At 42.8% G+C, this 16,239-nt stretch overlaps 1 protein-coding gene across 1 annotated transcript; it reads right to left on the reverse strand.

The window, feature by feature from the left end:
- Positions 1-26: 26 nt before the first annotated feature.
- N7458_003451 (Endochitinase B1) lies at positions 27-607 on the reverse strand (the record flags this gene model as incomplete). The annotated part of the gene is made up of 4 exons (XM_056906834.1): positions 27-103; positions 149-242; positions 300-368; positions 479-607. Coding segments are annotated over 4 exons (369 nt in total), but the record flags the coding sequence as incomplete, so codon positions are not given.
- Positions 608-16,239: the final 15,632 nt, after the last annotated feature.

Below are 16,239 nucleotides of genomic sequence, written 5' to 3' on the forward strand. Positions count from 1 at the left end.
AGGGTATCTTATATAAATATTACCTCCTAGTCGATGTCAACACTATCAAATCCAAGATCCGCTACTAGATCCTTAGCGGAGGAAGCGAAATTTGTACGGCCCGCTATAGTACCGAGGGGCTTAGCAAAGTTAGCTAAGTAAGTCTAACCCCCGATAGACAGCAGGATCTTCAGATTTCGATTCTTCTTCTTAAGGAGAAAAAGCTGCTTCATACATCTATAAACATTGTTTCTAGTATCGCTCTAGGAATTAGTAGAATAATACTTCTCTATATCGGCCTAAGGATCTGAGATATACACCGTTCCGGTGTCCGGGTATACATTAGCAAAAGCGTATAGTATATACGTTAGTTTATCGGTTAGGAGGTCCTAAGGATTGAAGTTACGGCTATAAATTGCCTAAAGTGATGAAAAGTACATAAGTAAGTGGCTCTAGGTGACTAAGCGGGTGCTATTTCAGGAGAACTGACCTAGTTAACAAAGTAGGCAACAGAGCGATATCTATCCGTACGGCGGACTATAAGCTCGGTATTACCAGCACTCTCAGATTCTAGATTAGCACTAGCTCTAATAAGGCACGCTAGGCCTAGTATAAAAGGAGTGACAAGCTGTATAATAAACGAAATAGAAATTGTTCTTATAAGGGATTTAGTAGAAGCAGCGACGGTGTAGTGGTAGAGCCCGGAGAGGAGGGAGAATATTATTTATAATCTAAAGAAATTCGGATCTTACTTGCCTATAGCTAGACCAAAAGCAGGCTGCCCCTAGTGCAAGTTATTAAGTTCACTAAAAAGGTATCGTAGATTTACTGCTATAGCGGTTTTCCGACTTACCCAGACTAAGGGTACTATTATACTGTGAGATATAGGGCAAGATGCCTAAACCGTCATGCAGTATATCAAGCTAGATTCATAAGTGAATCTCTATAAGCTTTATGCTATACTATCATCACTACGGTCAATGACATCAAGTAAGACGTATACAACAGTATACGATCTACATCATCACTACGGTCAATGACACGATCTACATCATCACTACAGTCAATGACATCGTACAATCAAGCAACCACCGATCAAACAGCTACTGCATGAGATCACTATGCATCTAGATCTGTCTGCATGAGATCATCATGCATCATCTAGAACGATCACATGCAAGAGACAAGTTGATTATAAATATGCCCTGCTTTCTCTACCAAGATAAGAATCATGTTCAAGACATACAAGCAAGATTCAATACAATCAACCAAGCTTCAGTCCTACTTTACTTTTCTCTCATCTTTATGATTCTAAGCCGAATTGAACTTATCCTTCCTATTCAATCAAGAGGAAGAAAGATCAATCGATCTTATTTAATCATCTTTAATTTATCTTCCTCTTTACCCAACCTGCGCAGCATCGCTTGCTCACATATACTCTCGTAGCTATTTGCGGAGTTGTTTGGTCTATTACTATAGAATACTATAGGACATCTTCACCCTAAAATAAAAGATCTATTCAAGAATACGCTACCTATATTTCGGGGCACGATCCTCTAATACTTATGCCTACTTCATAATAAGCCTGGCTTTTATTATAACACGTAAACTGCTCTATGAATTTCTCTGTAATTTGTACCTCGTCGGAACTGGCCGTTTTCCCTTTCTTGTGAGGATTCTTAATATTAGAAAATTCCTGTATAGCTAAGACCTTAGGGTAAGCTTAAGTATTGTCTTTAGGGGTATATTCCGGTTCCGTTTGCTATTTTCTTTTTCGATTTATATAGTTAGACCGCGTTTCGTTAATAGAATGTGCGTTAAAGAAGTAGCGACGTAGATTTATAATGCTCCTATAATCCTTTGCTCGACAACAAGGATATAGACAGAAAAAAGTCGTTAAGGTTTTTAAACTATCGAAATGTCGGTTAATATAATTAAGAAGTGTTACCTTGGCTACCTACTATTAAAATCTCTCGTCTAGTTTCTTGTCTTCCTCGCCTAGGCAAAATAGACAGAAGCCAGGGGCAACGAGCGTATAACGGAATATTAATATCCTATATCGTGGTTAAAGACTATTCAGGTAGCTTTAGTAGTAGCTAATCTACGCTTGCTCGTTAGAGTAAATTTGTGCGCAGAGATAGCAGAACTACGCAAAGTTCCGCTGAATACGCCTATACGCCCGCTTTTCATTCCGGTAGCGTTATTAGTATTGCGGCCTACCTAGAGATCGTCTTCGATACTGCAAGATATATTTTACTCTCCCCTAGAATAGAATTCTACTTTAGTTAGTCTTGAATTTTCGATCAAAAGGCAGAGTATACTTACTATAATATAAGCTTAGAGTATATCGGACATCGATTGTCCTTAGGTAATAGCCCGGGATAGTAAACAACGCGCTCCGTAGATTTGCAAAGCGTAACTATATCCCCTAGGTATTGTTAGCCGATCACACTATCTAATAAGGTTTCCGTAAAAAGTGATTGGCTTAGACGAGCACGTTCTAGTAGGTACTTCTTATATATATTAAATAAACAGGTTATATCGCGTTCCGTGAATTCGTTTCCTGATATATATTCGTCGTATATAGAATACCACTAATTCTATATGAATTCCTTCTTCCAGATTTCTAAGAGTTTAGATTTTCTGCTATATAGATGTGTACGTTTAGTAGTAAGTTCCTTATATAGCTAGGGCTTCCCGGCGATCTCGGAAGTTAGATAAGCAATTCTCCAATTTATAGATTTGATATCGTCTCTCTCTTCAAATGCTTGGATAGCAGCTACATCTAATCTCTAGGGGGTATTAGGGTCTCTGTAGTGAGCTATGCTCTGCTCTATATCCCGATATTTATAATCAGGCTACAAATCAAAGAACAGGGCCTGAATATCCAAAGATTTAAGCACAGATTAGTATTTAATATATATATTATAGCTTTAATGATCGAGAGCCTGGCTGCGGGTTACCTCCGACGCCTTAGCTAAATAAGGTAAGCGCTGATTATCTAAGGAGAACTAGAATAACTTACGGTTAATGCAATTTGTAATAGCGCCACGAATCCTATATACGCGTAGTAGGTCCTTGAAGCACTCGCGCTGAGCTAGACGCGTGAAATTCTAGTGTATAGAAGAAAAAGATAATCCTTTCTCTCGATAGGGTCCTTCTGGAGTTACTATCCTAAAGAAAGGAAGCTTCTTCACGTTCTTATTCCACTCAAGTATATATGATTCTCTCCCTTTTGGAGGTCTCACAGCGAGAACGTCTACCACTATACTGAGACCCTTAAAGGCGCTATTAGCAATGCTATGCACTATTACCTAGAAAACAAAATTCATTCCGAGAATCGGATATTCTCTGAACTAGTTTTTTGGTTATAATTATTTTAAAGTCAGCATTCAAATTCCACGAAAGCTTATTCGTACTCACAAATCTTTGTCATCGCGATAGCGCTATCCTTTCAGAAACTCGGGATCAATCGTCACCTAGCGTTTCAATTGATCTCTAGTACTCTATTTCATATTGAATATAAGATACTTTGAGATTTCGATTAGCTTAGTTAGTCTCTAGGGATAGGGAGGGATTAGGGAGGGATAAGGTCAAAACGTACCCTATAATATAGATATTCGTTAGTATGAAGATAAGCGCTCGATTCCACCACAGCACCGGCCCTAGTACCCAAGCCAGCAAATAGGGCAAGAGCACTCCTAGTTTATACACGTACTCTCTCGTGCTTGTAATCGTGCCAATCGTCGCCGAAAAGGCCCCGAAGAAGGTAGTTAATGTCCTTTACAGTGACTATAAAACGCTCTCGTGGCTTTGTAGGCATTTAATATTTAACGGTCAGATCCTGCCTAATATACTTCAACTTATAAGGAAGAATAGTTTTGAGGAGATTAAGTGGTCTTACGTTTAGAATATCGTCCTTGACAGGCCTCGGCAGAGAACGAAATGTCTCTCTTTCCCATCTTGACGTGAAGTTTGTCAAGTTCTAACATACAGACTTCTGCGAAGGTATCTTTTTTCTTGTTGCAATGTAGTCCTCGGCAAAAGATTTCAAAATTTTAGGGGTAGGATCAGGTTCATTCTTGGAAAAATTGGCATTGATCGCTTCGTTCCGGGAAAGTCTCTATCTACAGAAATTAGGGTCGCGACCTGTAGTTGTCAATAGCAGTACTTACAATGCCCAATTTTTTTCTGTGTCTTCATACTTCTTGAGAGTAGCTGGAGCGAGCTGTTTAAGGCAGATAGTGTTGTTTTCTTGTTCTCGTTTGTTTTGATACTCAAGGGTGAAGCTACGTGACGTAGCACGTGCAGTTCTTTCCTCGAGTTCCTTTTGGAAGTCTTTCAGGAACATCTTCTTTGAAATGGCTGAACTTTGAGAAATAAGAACAGAAGGCCAGGCAGCCACCCAGCACTCATATTTATGGGCTAGTCTCCAAGTTAAAGTGGGTGTGTGGGTGATCCTGGGTGAGAATTCTCACCCGCTCTTACCCCGTTCTCACCTCTATCACCCCAGTCTCCAGACTTCTCACCCAAATCACCCACACTTACCCTAGGATAAAATCGGACGCCATTTTAAGGCTCAGGGCGCTTTGAGAATTAACCGCATACTATAGATGGCTTAAGTACGGCTGAGCGGACGGGAAGCCCTGTTCTCCACACCCTATGGTCGTATGTACTCAATTATCCTAAAAAAAAACTTATATTCTGTAAAACTAGCTCGAAATAGCGTATAAAACAAGATCGGGCAGGAAAGATAACATTAAGAGTAAGAATAACTCGAAGGGTATGTGAAGGGCTGCAGCAAGACTTGATTCAATCTAACTAGGCCAACATGCTGTTTTCGACAATCTTGAGAAAAGGAAGGGAAAGAGAATCAAAAAGGAAGAGAATTAGTCCCGTCTCTTATATGCGCCGGTTTTGTCTCTGACGAATTGTGTAGAATCCTGTCTGCCCATCACGACGTTGTACGGCCATGGGACATGGTTACACTGCCGGGCTTTGGCCCGTTACAGGGTATATCGATTTATTACTCACGTAACGGATATTCGACGATTTAGTAGGAATTAGAATATAGAAGCGCAAGTAGGGGCGTATTATAGGTATAGAAGTAAAAAAATTCGACATGCAGGACAACTCGGTAGTTAAATAGTCGTTGTATGCAGACGTACTTAGCGCTAAAGCCAACTATAGCAAAGCTAATTAACTAGATAGAGAACATTCCGGAACGCTAAGACAAAAAGTAAGTGGAGGGGCAACGGAAGGGACAATATACTAAGGGGACGTCGCAGTAGCGATAAAGAGCATAGTGTTGCAATAAACTGGAGGGCAACATGCAGATAATAAAGCAATCAAAGTAACGTAAAGTGCATAAATATGCAGACCAAACCCTACAACTCTAAGCCAAGACGATCTAGTCCGAAGAAAGCGACAATAATGCAGGTACGGGGAACAGCAAGGGCGAATGACAGACGCGCGTGGCAGAACAATCCATATATAGTCAAGTCACCTCTTTTTGCAACGTCTCGCGCACACGTACATCCGTGTTGATTAAAACCCTTTCTCTCACTTCGTTCGTTTCAGGGCAATCAATCACGAGTGGTCCAACCAAAGATGGCTCCAAACCTAGCTCCTTCCAAGCATGAGCTTATCTATGACATGATCCACAGCGGCGAACTAGCCATATCAAAGATGGCACAGGCCGCTGGTTGCAACAAGAGCACCATCTCGAGGATCTCTTCTAACATAAGAATGTTTGGCAGCGTCAAAGCACCTCTAATTAAAGGCGGACGACCCCGTAGTATCACCCTAGTCATGCTCGAGGCCTTGTGCGACTATCTGATTGAAAAGCCTGCCCTATATTTGGACGAGATGGTGGTTTATCTGTGGGACGAATTCGCTCTTCAAGCAACGAAATCGAGCGTTAGTCGCGCCCTTAAGTCTAAAGGCTGGTCCAAAAAAACTGCTCGGGTCAAGGCCCGAGAACGGAACCCTCAGCTTCGGGACGAATACTATTATCTTATCTCAGACTTCCAGTCTTATCACCTTGTCTATATGGATGAGTCTGGATATGATAAAAGGATAGGCTTCAGGCGAACGGGTTAGTCCCTACTAGGTATAGCGCTAGTTTAAGTGTCTAAGTTCTATCGTGATTAGCGATATTAGATACTACCTGCCTATGCCTAAGATGGTATTATTTTGTCTCGAGTATTCCGGGGCTTAACTAATACGTCTGTCTTTAAGGATTTTATTAAGTAGCTTCTGTAGTATTGTAGGAAGTGGCTAGAGCCGAAGTCTGTGTTAGTCATAGATAATACATCATTTTATTACTCGGACCGAGTAGAACAGATATACTCGGAAGCCGGGGTGAAGTTAGTGTACTTGCCTCTTATATTCACTAGACTTGAATCCTATTGAGGAGTTCTTTGCTGAGTTAAAAGCCTTCATTCGGCGAAATTGGTAGTCCTATAAAGGTAATCCTGACTAAGGATTTGATACCTTCCTCGAATGGTGTGTTGATGTCGTCGGCGCGAGGGGGAAAAGCGTAGAGGGCCATTTCTAGCACGCCGGCGTGACTATAGAGGAGATATAGCATGGCTACAGCAGGATTCGAGATTAATTTTACTAGGTAACTCAGAAATAGTATAATAAAGTATCTTACTCATCTACTACTAATATCCAATATCTCCGTTTCCTACTCTAGCAAAGTTTGAGAATTAGATATGGTATAGTAATGATTAAGCCTAAGTAGTTGCTTCTGCTTTGCTAGGTAATCTCGTAGTAAGTCGAGGGCTTAGGTATTATAGCCTGAAGATTTCTAGGTAAAAGCGAGATTGGCTATACTCGTTAGCGTGTCGGGATGGTCTATGCCGAGCTTCGCCTTACGAGTCTCCACGACCTGTACCTCTAGCTGCTCTACCTCCTTCTATCGGCCCTGCTTCTAATACGTCGATGCTAGGTTGGCTATCCTCGTTAGCGTGTTAGGACTTGCTTATCTCTATGACCTATACGAAGAGCTGTTCCGCCTCCTCCTATCGACACTGTTTCTAATACGTCGATGCTAGGTTGGCTATCTCGTTAGCGTATCGGGATGGTCTACGCCAAGCTTCGTCTTGTTTGTCTCTATGACCTACACGAAGACCTATTCCGCCTCCTCCTATCGACCCTGGTTTAAATACGTCGATGCTAGGTTGGCTATACTCGTTAGCGTGTCGGGATAGTCTACACCGAGCTTCGTCTTACTCGTCTCTATGACCTACACTAAGAGCTGTTCTGCCTCCTCTAATCGGCCCTAGCTCTAATACGTCGATGCGAGGTTGGCTATATTTGCTAACGTGTCGGGATGGTCTATGTAAAGATAGGGTCTACTTGCAGGGTAGAAAGCCTGTCAACTAGGTAGGAGAGCAAAGCACTAAGTCAAATTGTAACAGAGACTGTTTCTTGGGGGGCCTTCTTTCCTGTCCCCCCACTGCTCTTATATACAGTAAACCCTACCACGAGAGGGGTAACCACGTTGGCTTGCATGAGCTGTATGCGCATCGGCGGATGACTCTCCTCCGTGGAAACAGCGGTGAGAGGGCAGGGATAGGCCACCGAAGTAGTGCGCCCTAGTTGATCTCCATGGCTGATCTCCCAGGGTGGCCTGAATCCTAAGGCCGAAAAGTGCGAATAGCCTCATGGTAGGAAATGTCATAACAATTATCCCCCTCCAATTTCGCTTGCCCTAAGCGAAGAAATGCAGTATAAACAAAGGTATAAGCAAAGATATAAGCAAACAGGCAAACTGGTAGAAAAAGGTGGTGAGATCTAAAGGGCAAACAAAGATTCGCTATAGCGACTAGGGTAAACAAAGAGTACCTTCCTTCTTTGTTGGTATTATCCTCCCTCTCTCTTTTCCCTCGTTACCCCTCTTCTTCTTCCTACACCTCCTACTCTTTTCGAGCGCGTTTTCTCTATCTATCCTATATCGAAGACTCATCGAAACGCCCTCGATATCATCTCGAAACCCCGCGCTATTCGTTCCTACGTATAGACCGCGAGTTTCCTTACTATTTACCTATCGAAACCTTACTAAACACGTTACGATACCTCGCCGAAGCGTGCCTCGGACTCGGGCGACTTATACGGTTACCTAGAGACCGAAACACTTCTAGTATATACACTATCTGTATACTTTAGTAAGAGTATTCAAGACAACGAGGGACGATCCCTTTAAAATCGACTATATATTAGACGCTAAGGTTTCCGTCGCGTATCGCTAGTATTCCTACAGGTCTACGATATATATTCCTGTAGGTTTTGTTAAGCTATACGTTTTCGAGTTCCTACTAACCCCTTAGTAGGCTACTACGCTAATACTAGTATGATCTTGGTAGAGCATGTTTTGTTATATTCGTAAGGAAATAGGTCTAAATGAGTATAATCCGGTAGATACCGGCAGAATTCTAGGTGCCCGGGCCGTACGGATGATGTAATCAGGCTACACGTGGCCGTCAGGATCATACTAGGTAACACCTACGATCTATCGTCGATCATCGCGTAGGTAAATAAGGTTTTCTAGGAGGGGATAGAAGACCCCGAGGACGAAGGCGCCCTGTTAGAGTAGTCTTACCCTAAGGCGGTTCAGTAGGAGGTCCTTAACGCTTTGATAGCTCTCTATAAGTATTTCGATAACGCTAAGTAGGCCTCTCGTAAGGAGTACTAGTAGATAGGAAATAAAGGGACGAATAAGGTATATCTACTCCTCTTATCTTCGGTACCGGTTAACTAGGGATTCGGTAGGAAAACGCTAGCGCCCTTCGTGTAGCTATCGCGGCTCGCCGTGCTAACTTAGCCTATATTCTTCCTCCTTAGAGCAGGCGGGCTTCGAAGTAGAAGTAGTACTAATCCTAAATACTTTTGCGTCTACTTCCTAAAGACGAGGGTTTTGTTGCCTAGGCTAGCGGGAAAATCGCCTTTATCGATACTATTTCGGTATATATTCGCGATACCTAGTAGGACCTATTAGATAAGGCCGGGAGTAAGGAGGAGGACGATTCTAATAACCCTACCCTTATAGATTCCGAGGTATTAGTTTAGCGGACGTTAGCTAACTTCCTAATTATTCCGGAGGAGATCTAATAGGTTAACCTTTCCGTCTAGCCTAGTTAGGGTTTCGGCGCCTATTTATCTTATTTTCGTAGAGGGTTCCTTAACGCCGGTAGTCTATAACCGATTAAGTTAACCCTCTATTTGCGCTTATAGTTTCTTTCGTTTTAGTTTTAGCGGTTTTTCGTGGGGCGTTCGTTGCTTACTATAGGTGCTAATATCTCTCCGGTAGAACCTAGCTAGGTAGCTATCCTTTAGGCTTTGCCCTTATAGAGAATCGTTTTGCTTTTGTTTCTACTTCGGGGACCTTTCGCTATTTAGTAACCGAAGTTTTTCCCCTTTTCGTTGCTTCTAGTAGGCTTAGATAGACTCTATAGCGTTCGCTATATCTTCTTACGGAACCTATTAGTTATATTCCGAGGGCTAACCCTTCTACTTAACTAGAAAATAGGCTTTACTACTAATCTTCCTTTCGTCACGTACTTCCTTGATCTTATATTCGTTATTATCTTCGAGATCAGGTAATAGTAGAGATTTGTTATTGTCTTTATTAGGTTTCTGCTAGGGTTCGAGGAGAGAAATATAGAAGACGTTGTGATCTTGGTAGAGCATGTTTTGTTATATTCGTAAGGAAATAGGTCTAAATAAGTGTAATCCGGTAGATACCGGCAGAATTCTGGGTGCCCGGGCCGTACGGATAATATAATCAGGCCATATATAGCCGTCAGGATCATATCCTCCCCTACCAGACGGAAGCTCGCCTACGAGCTTTTCCCTTACCCTAAAGGGCCTGGTAGCTTGCGAATATAGCTACCCGTTAGGTATACATCGCAGAGGAGCCGTACGCACGTATCTATAAGCGGAAATATAAAGAAAGAATAAGAAGAGAGTATAGCTAATTGCTTGTAGTAGGGTTCGAACCTATAACCTATAGGGCTAAAAGCCTGAGGTAGAACTTTCCGAATAGCTTTAATAAAGCCTAAAACGGTAGTTTCCTTAGAGCCTGGTCGTAGCGGGTATAAAATCCCTCCTTCTGCCTACTACTTCTTACTTCCCCCCTTCGCTATCTCTAACCTCTCCCTGTCGGCCTATTCTATCAGCCTATAGCGTATTTTTATTACCTTCTAGGCGTAATAGCTCCCTGTTGTGCCCTAAAACCTCTAATTCTATCCTTCTACCTATAAGTAAGTTTCCCCGCGTGTTGTTTTCGATAAAATCAGTCGAGATTTGATGAAGTTAGTATACTAACGCTAACTATAGTAGACCCCGATAACGAGCTTTTCGTCCCTCTTTCGCCTACTATAGACTAGAACGCTTAATACCTAGCCTAAACCTCTCTTAGTAGCCCTACCGTGACCGTAAAGGTTAACCTAGACCCTTATAGTAACCCCCTAATAGACCGTTTTATAACTAAACGGGACCGTCGACTAGTATCCTTACTTCCTATCACGGACGTAGACTAGCGTGGTAATAAGGCTAAGGATTGCAAGGGTATAGGCTAGCTTCGGGCTGCTTAGGTCTAGCGGGTCGGTTCTACTACTCCTGATAGCTACGCGTGCGTATTCTATAGTAAGGGCTTCGGTCTATTTATAACCTATCGCGTCCTTATCTTAGACGGAGAGCCGTGGTTTTCGGGCGCTTACGCTAACTACTCCTTTAACGCAGGCGGTAAAGGCTGTTCCTTCCGTAAGTGTCCTTTAATCCCGATCCTTCTACTCACTTTTACTAACCCCTAGTCGTCAACGTAGGTTCCGAGACCGCCCTATTACCCGAGTAGATCCGTTCGGAGCTAGAAGAGCAGAATCCTAACTATCCGTTCCTCCGTAAGCTAACTAAGGCTAGTACCCCCTGTTTAGGCAAACGTTAGGCTCCTAGCGCTCCCTCTAGCTTCCCTACGGTTAATACCCTCGCCCGTTCGGCTAAGAAGGCCAAGAAGCAGGAGGCTATCGTAGTTAAAGAGGACGAAGAGGAGGCTATCGGACCCGATAAGGTCGAATTCCCCTTAGTCGACGCTCCTATCGGCCGCTATTCCAACGAGTAGTACGCTTCTCCTCTAGATAACAAGTGTTTCGGCAAGAAGAAGACCGATTAGGATATTGTCCGTAAGGCCCTTAGCGTCCTACTAGAGACTACTACTCGCGTTATAGCTAACTACTAGTCGCTATACGCGTACGCTCGTGATAATAGCGAGCTTCCGGATAAGTTAGAGGAGGAAGTAGAGGAAGGGGTAGACTCCGACAACCCTTTCTATAGTATATACTAGTAGATAAGGTCCGTTCTCCCCTAGTAGTAGCCAAAAGGCCCTAACGGAGTATCTATTACCTATTGTGAGATATAGGGCAGGATGTTATCAAGCCAGACCGCCATGCAGCATATCAAGCCAGATTCATAAGGCCTATACAAGATGGCTGAATCTCTATAAGCTTTATGCTATACCATCATCACTACGGTCAATGACATCGCTATACCATCATCACTACGGTCAATGATATCGTAGAAGACGTATACTATTGTATACGATCTACATCATCACTACGATCAATGACATCGTACAATCAAGCAACCACCGATCAAACAGCTACTGCATGAGATCACTATCTGTCTGCATGAGATCATCATGCATCTAGATCTAGGATCTAGAACGATCACATGCAAAAGAGGTTTGATAAAGATTGATTATAAATAAGCCCTGTTTTCTCTACAAAAATCATGTTCAAGACATACAAGCAAGATTCAATACAATCAACCAAGCTTCAGTCCTACTTTACTTTTCTCTCATCTTTATGATTCTAAGCCGAATTGAACTTATCCTTCCTATTCAATCAAGAGGAAGAAAGATCAATCGATCTTATTTAATCATCTTTAATTTATCTTCCTCTTTACCCAACCTGCGCAGCATCGCTTGCTCACACCTATCCTTGCTCGTTTGCTTTAGCCCAAGAGGCCCTAACGGATATATTTTCCCGTCCTTGCTTATCTAGTCCGTAGGCTATAGAAATAGGACCTTTCGTGACTATCTTCTTCCTAGTAGATTAATTCGTAGACTTCTTCGTAGTCGTAGACCTTCCTAAGGGGACTACAATAGCTAGTAGCCTATTAAATAGTATACTTTCGTAGGTATTAGCGTCCCGCGGCCCTTTCGTACCTTACTAAGGAACGTCTTCTTTAGCTATACTCTAATTACCCTAATCAGAGTCTTCCTAAGAGCTTTCGGATAGGCTTACTACCGAATCCCCCGTATCTCTCTCTATAGCTATATCCTTTTGCCTTCGCTTAGCCCGATTTCTTACGATTCTCTTAGCGATAACACGGTTAGCGATCGCTTCCTCCCCTACTAGCTCGTAGCGCGCACCGTTACGCCTAAAGTTAGCCTATTCTTCTCGAGTAAATATAGATAACTCCGAGTAATCGGGGATACTAGTCTTATCCTCGAGTACCTTCCGTACTTCTTCTAGTCTTTATAGGCGTAGGCCTACCCTCTAGAGGATAGCTTTTATAGCTAAAGACGCCTATAGCTTCGTTAGATTAGCTATATTTGCTTCTAATAGCTAGGATCTGTTAATAAGATTCCTAAGCACGCGGCTAGACGGCTCCTCGAGAGTATACGTTCCGAGTAGATAGGAAGATAGGACCTGATAGGGCCTAAACTACTTACTCTCGAACTTCTTCCTACTTTCGTTTCGAACTAGTACCTAATCGCCCTTCTCGAAGCTAGTTTTCGTGACTATACTATTACGGATACGCTTCGTGCGAATTACTCTAGCAAGCAAAAGCTTATTCGCTTTTGTCCGAGCGTCTATAACTCCCTTAAGCTTATCGACCCTTTTATGAAAAGGCAACGCTTTCGTAGACAATTCGTCTCCTAGAAGGCGCGGTTAGATCCTATATATAAGGTAGAACAGGCTATAGCCTATTATAGTATACTTATAGAGCCTCGCGGCGACTAGCGCCTGCGTAAGGTAGAGGTCCTACGCCTGAGTTAGCTTCCCTATAAGGTATTTCGTGAGTATTCGGCCTACTAGTCTATTCAAATTCTCGACTTTCCTATTCGTTCGTGGGTAATAGGGTATAGTTATACGGTATTTAGTCTTTATAAGATATAAATAGAACCGAATAGCGCCGGATAGAAGGTTCGGGCTATTATTAGATAATAGCTCTATTAGGGCCCTATAGTTCGCGAAGATCTGATCGTACAAGAAATAACCTAATTCCTCCTCTGTTACTTCCTTAAGGGCTTTTACGACCGGCTAACTAGTAGCGTAGTCGATAGTAGTAACTATCTACTAATTACTATAAGGTGTCTTTAGTAATAGCCTAATTAGATCGATTCCCTACTACTAGAAAGGGCGGATACCGGCCGTAACTATATATTAGGCTAGTTCCCTCTCTAAATTCGTGCGCGATCCCTACGAAACTTGGTAGTTCGGGCACGACCGTGTAAGATCTTCGATATCCTACCGTATTTGCGGCTACTACGCTCGCGGATAGAGTATACCTATAAGGCCTAGGTAGCCTAAGTAACTAAATTCCTTATATAGGTAGTTTACGAGGTCTCTACGGAAGATCGGCTCTAAATACGGGGTATAAAGCCTATCTTCGTAGGCGAAGACAAGGTTCCGTTCTCCTAGGCAGGCGTCGTCTTCCCGAAAGCTTAATTTCGGTATAAATCGCGAGACGGCTTTTGCTATAGAAGGGTCCTTCGGCAGCTCCTCCTTCTCTAGGAACTAGCGAGTTACGGATAACTAGATATCTTTAGGGACTTTTATAACCGTATAGGCCTCTGCTTAAGCGAGAGTAAGAGAAAAGTCCTATATTAGTCGGGATTTCGATATATTAGCAGGCCTATCCTCCACGAAATCGGGCCTACGGCTTAATATATCTAGGACTACTACGTCCGATCCCTTCCGATACTAAATATATAGGTTATACTCCTAAAACTCTACTACCTAGCAAGCTAATCGCTTACTATAGGTCTTAGTAGAGGTTAGGTATTAAAGACTTACGTGATTAGTAATAATTGTAGTCTGCGTGCCGTTCTTAATATAGCGGTCCTATAGTCGCAAAGCTTCCTTGATCGCTAGGAGTTCCTTCTCCTAGACGGGGTAGTTTAATTCCGGCCCCGTAAGCTTTCGACCGTCGTAGGTAATAGGATATAACTTCCCGTCCGCTCCTAATTAGAGCAAGACTATCCCGATCGCCTATTCTAACGTATCTGTCTCGATCACGAAGGGTTTTAACAGATCCGGCTGCGCTATAACTAGGGCCTCCGTAAGCTTTTGCTTTAGAGTAGAAAAGGCACTCTCGCACGCGGTCGTCCACCGAATAGGACGGAACTTCTTCTAACGAAGTTCCTAGTTAGTTTCCTTAAATAGTTTATATAAGGGGGCGCAGATCTATACGAATCCACGAATAAACCGGCGATAGTACGTAGTAAGGCCGACGAACTAGCGTAATTCGTGCACGTTTCGCGGTTTTAGCCACGCACAGATAATCTCTACTTTAGCCGGTAGTAGGTAGATACGTCCGTTTCTAATAATATAGCTATAGAACTCTAGCTTGTTCGCGGTAATAATATACTTACCCGGCTATACGATTAATTAGTTACGATCGAGTATAGAGAGAACCTTCTCTAGGTAATCGTAATAGTCCTCTATCGAATTAGAGTAAACGAGGATATCATCAAGGTATACGACCACGAACGCTCCTAAATAGGGCCGTAAGGCCTTATTCATGATCGTTTAGAAGGTTACGGGCGTATTATAAAGACCGAAAGGCATTACGAGCTATTCGTATTTACCCTAAATCGTATTAAATATAGTCTTCTTAATTGATTTCTCCTCTATACGGACCTGCTAGTAGCCGGAAGTAAGGTCGATCTTCGTAAGGACCTTAGCGTGTCTAACACGATCTAATAGCTCTTAGATCCGTAGTAGCAGGTATCCGTTCTTAACTATAAGCTCGTTCAACGCTCGATAGTTAATACATATTCGCTATATTCCGTTAGCTTTCTTTATAAAGATAATAGGAAACCCCTATACGCTCGTAGACGGCCGAATCAGGCCCTTCTTTAGAAGTATCTCGACCTATTCTATCTACTCGCGGAGTTTCTCGTCCGATATTAGGTACGAATTGATATTAACAGGTACGGTATCGCCTATTTTAATCTCGTAGGCGAACGTATACTCGGGCGGTAATACCTCCGGTAGCAAATCCTTGAAGACGCTAGGAAATCGCTCGAGGATCCTATAGATCTTCTTATCTTTATAGCCCGGTAGTACGCCTTTGCTTCCTTTCTCGGCCTCTCGTAGGACTAAGAGTCTGCCTTCCGTTCCTCTCTTCTATATTACTCTACTAACCTGCCTTGTACTTAATAAATTCAGTCCCTCTTCGCCTAGGACGTACCTAGCTAATTCTAGTAAGGGCTCGATCCGGTGCGTTCTAGAGTAATCTCGTAGTCTTATAACCAAAGTAATCTAATCGATCCGAGGGTTATATAACCTAAGGAAATCTCAGCCGAGGATAAACTCGTAGTCCGGAAGCTCTAGAACCTATACGTTTACGCGTCCTCGCTAGGAACTAAGAGTAATCGGGACACGAACGGACGTATTTATAAACAATCGTCCCCTATCTAGCATCCTTATACGTAGAGGTTCGATATAGTTCTCCTTTATAACCCCGCCGAGCCGCTTAACGACGGCCGGGGATATAAACGTATAAGACGCCCTATAATCTAGAAGGGCGCGAACGGATATATTCTTCCCTAGGAGCCCTAGTATAGCTCCGTAAAATAGCAGAGAGTCTCCTACTATATTTAGGGATATATCCTTACGGGCGTGTTCGTTCCCCTTTAGGTCTAGTCGGTCCTCGATCGGTATATCAGGAACTTTCGAAGCTTCCTAGAGGCGGCTAATAAGTACTTTAATATCGTTAGGCCCCTCTAGTTTCCCGACGGCTTCGATCGTTCCTATTCGGGTCCCTCTCTCTTCGGATTTAGGTAGTTCCTCTTAAAATACCCTTCCTTTCCGTAGCTAAAGTATTTCTTCCCCCTCCTCTATATCTATCTGCTTAGTATTACAGATAGATCTATCGTATCGGCGTCTACGGCCTATTTTGTATAATAGCCCGCGAGCGTAGCGCCCTCTTCGTAGCTTTTAAAGTAGTTAATAATCTCGTGAA

This window comes from Penicillium daleae, assembly GCF_028827525.1.
Source record: "Penicillium daleae strain IBT 16125 chromosome Unknown utg000002l_segment0_segment0, whole genome shotgun sequence".
In the NCBI taxonomy this organism is placed as follows: Eukaryota; Fungi; Ascomycota; class Eurotiomycetes; order Eurotiales; family Aspergillaceae; genus Penicillium; species Penicillium daleae.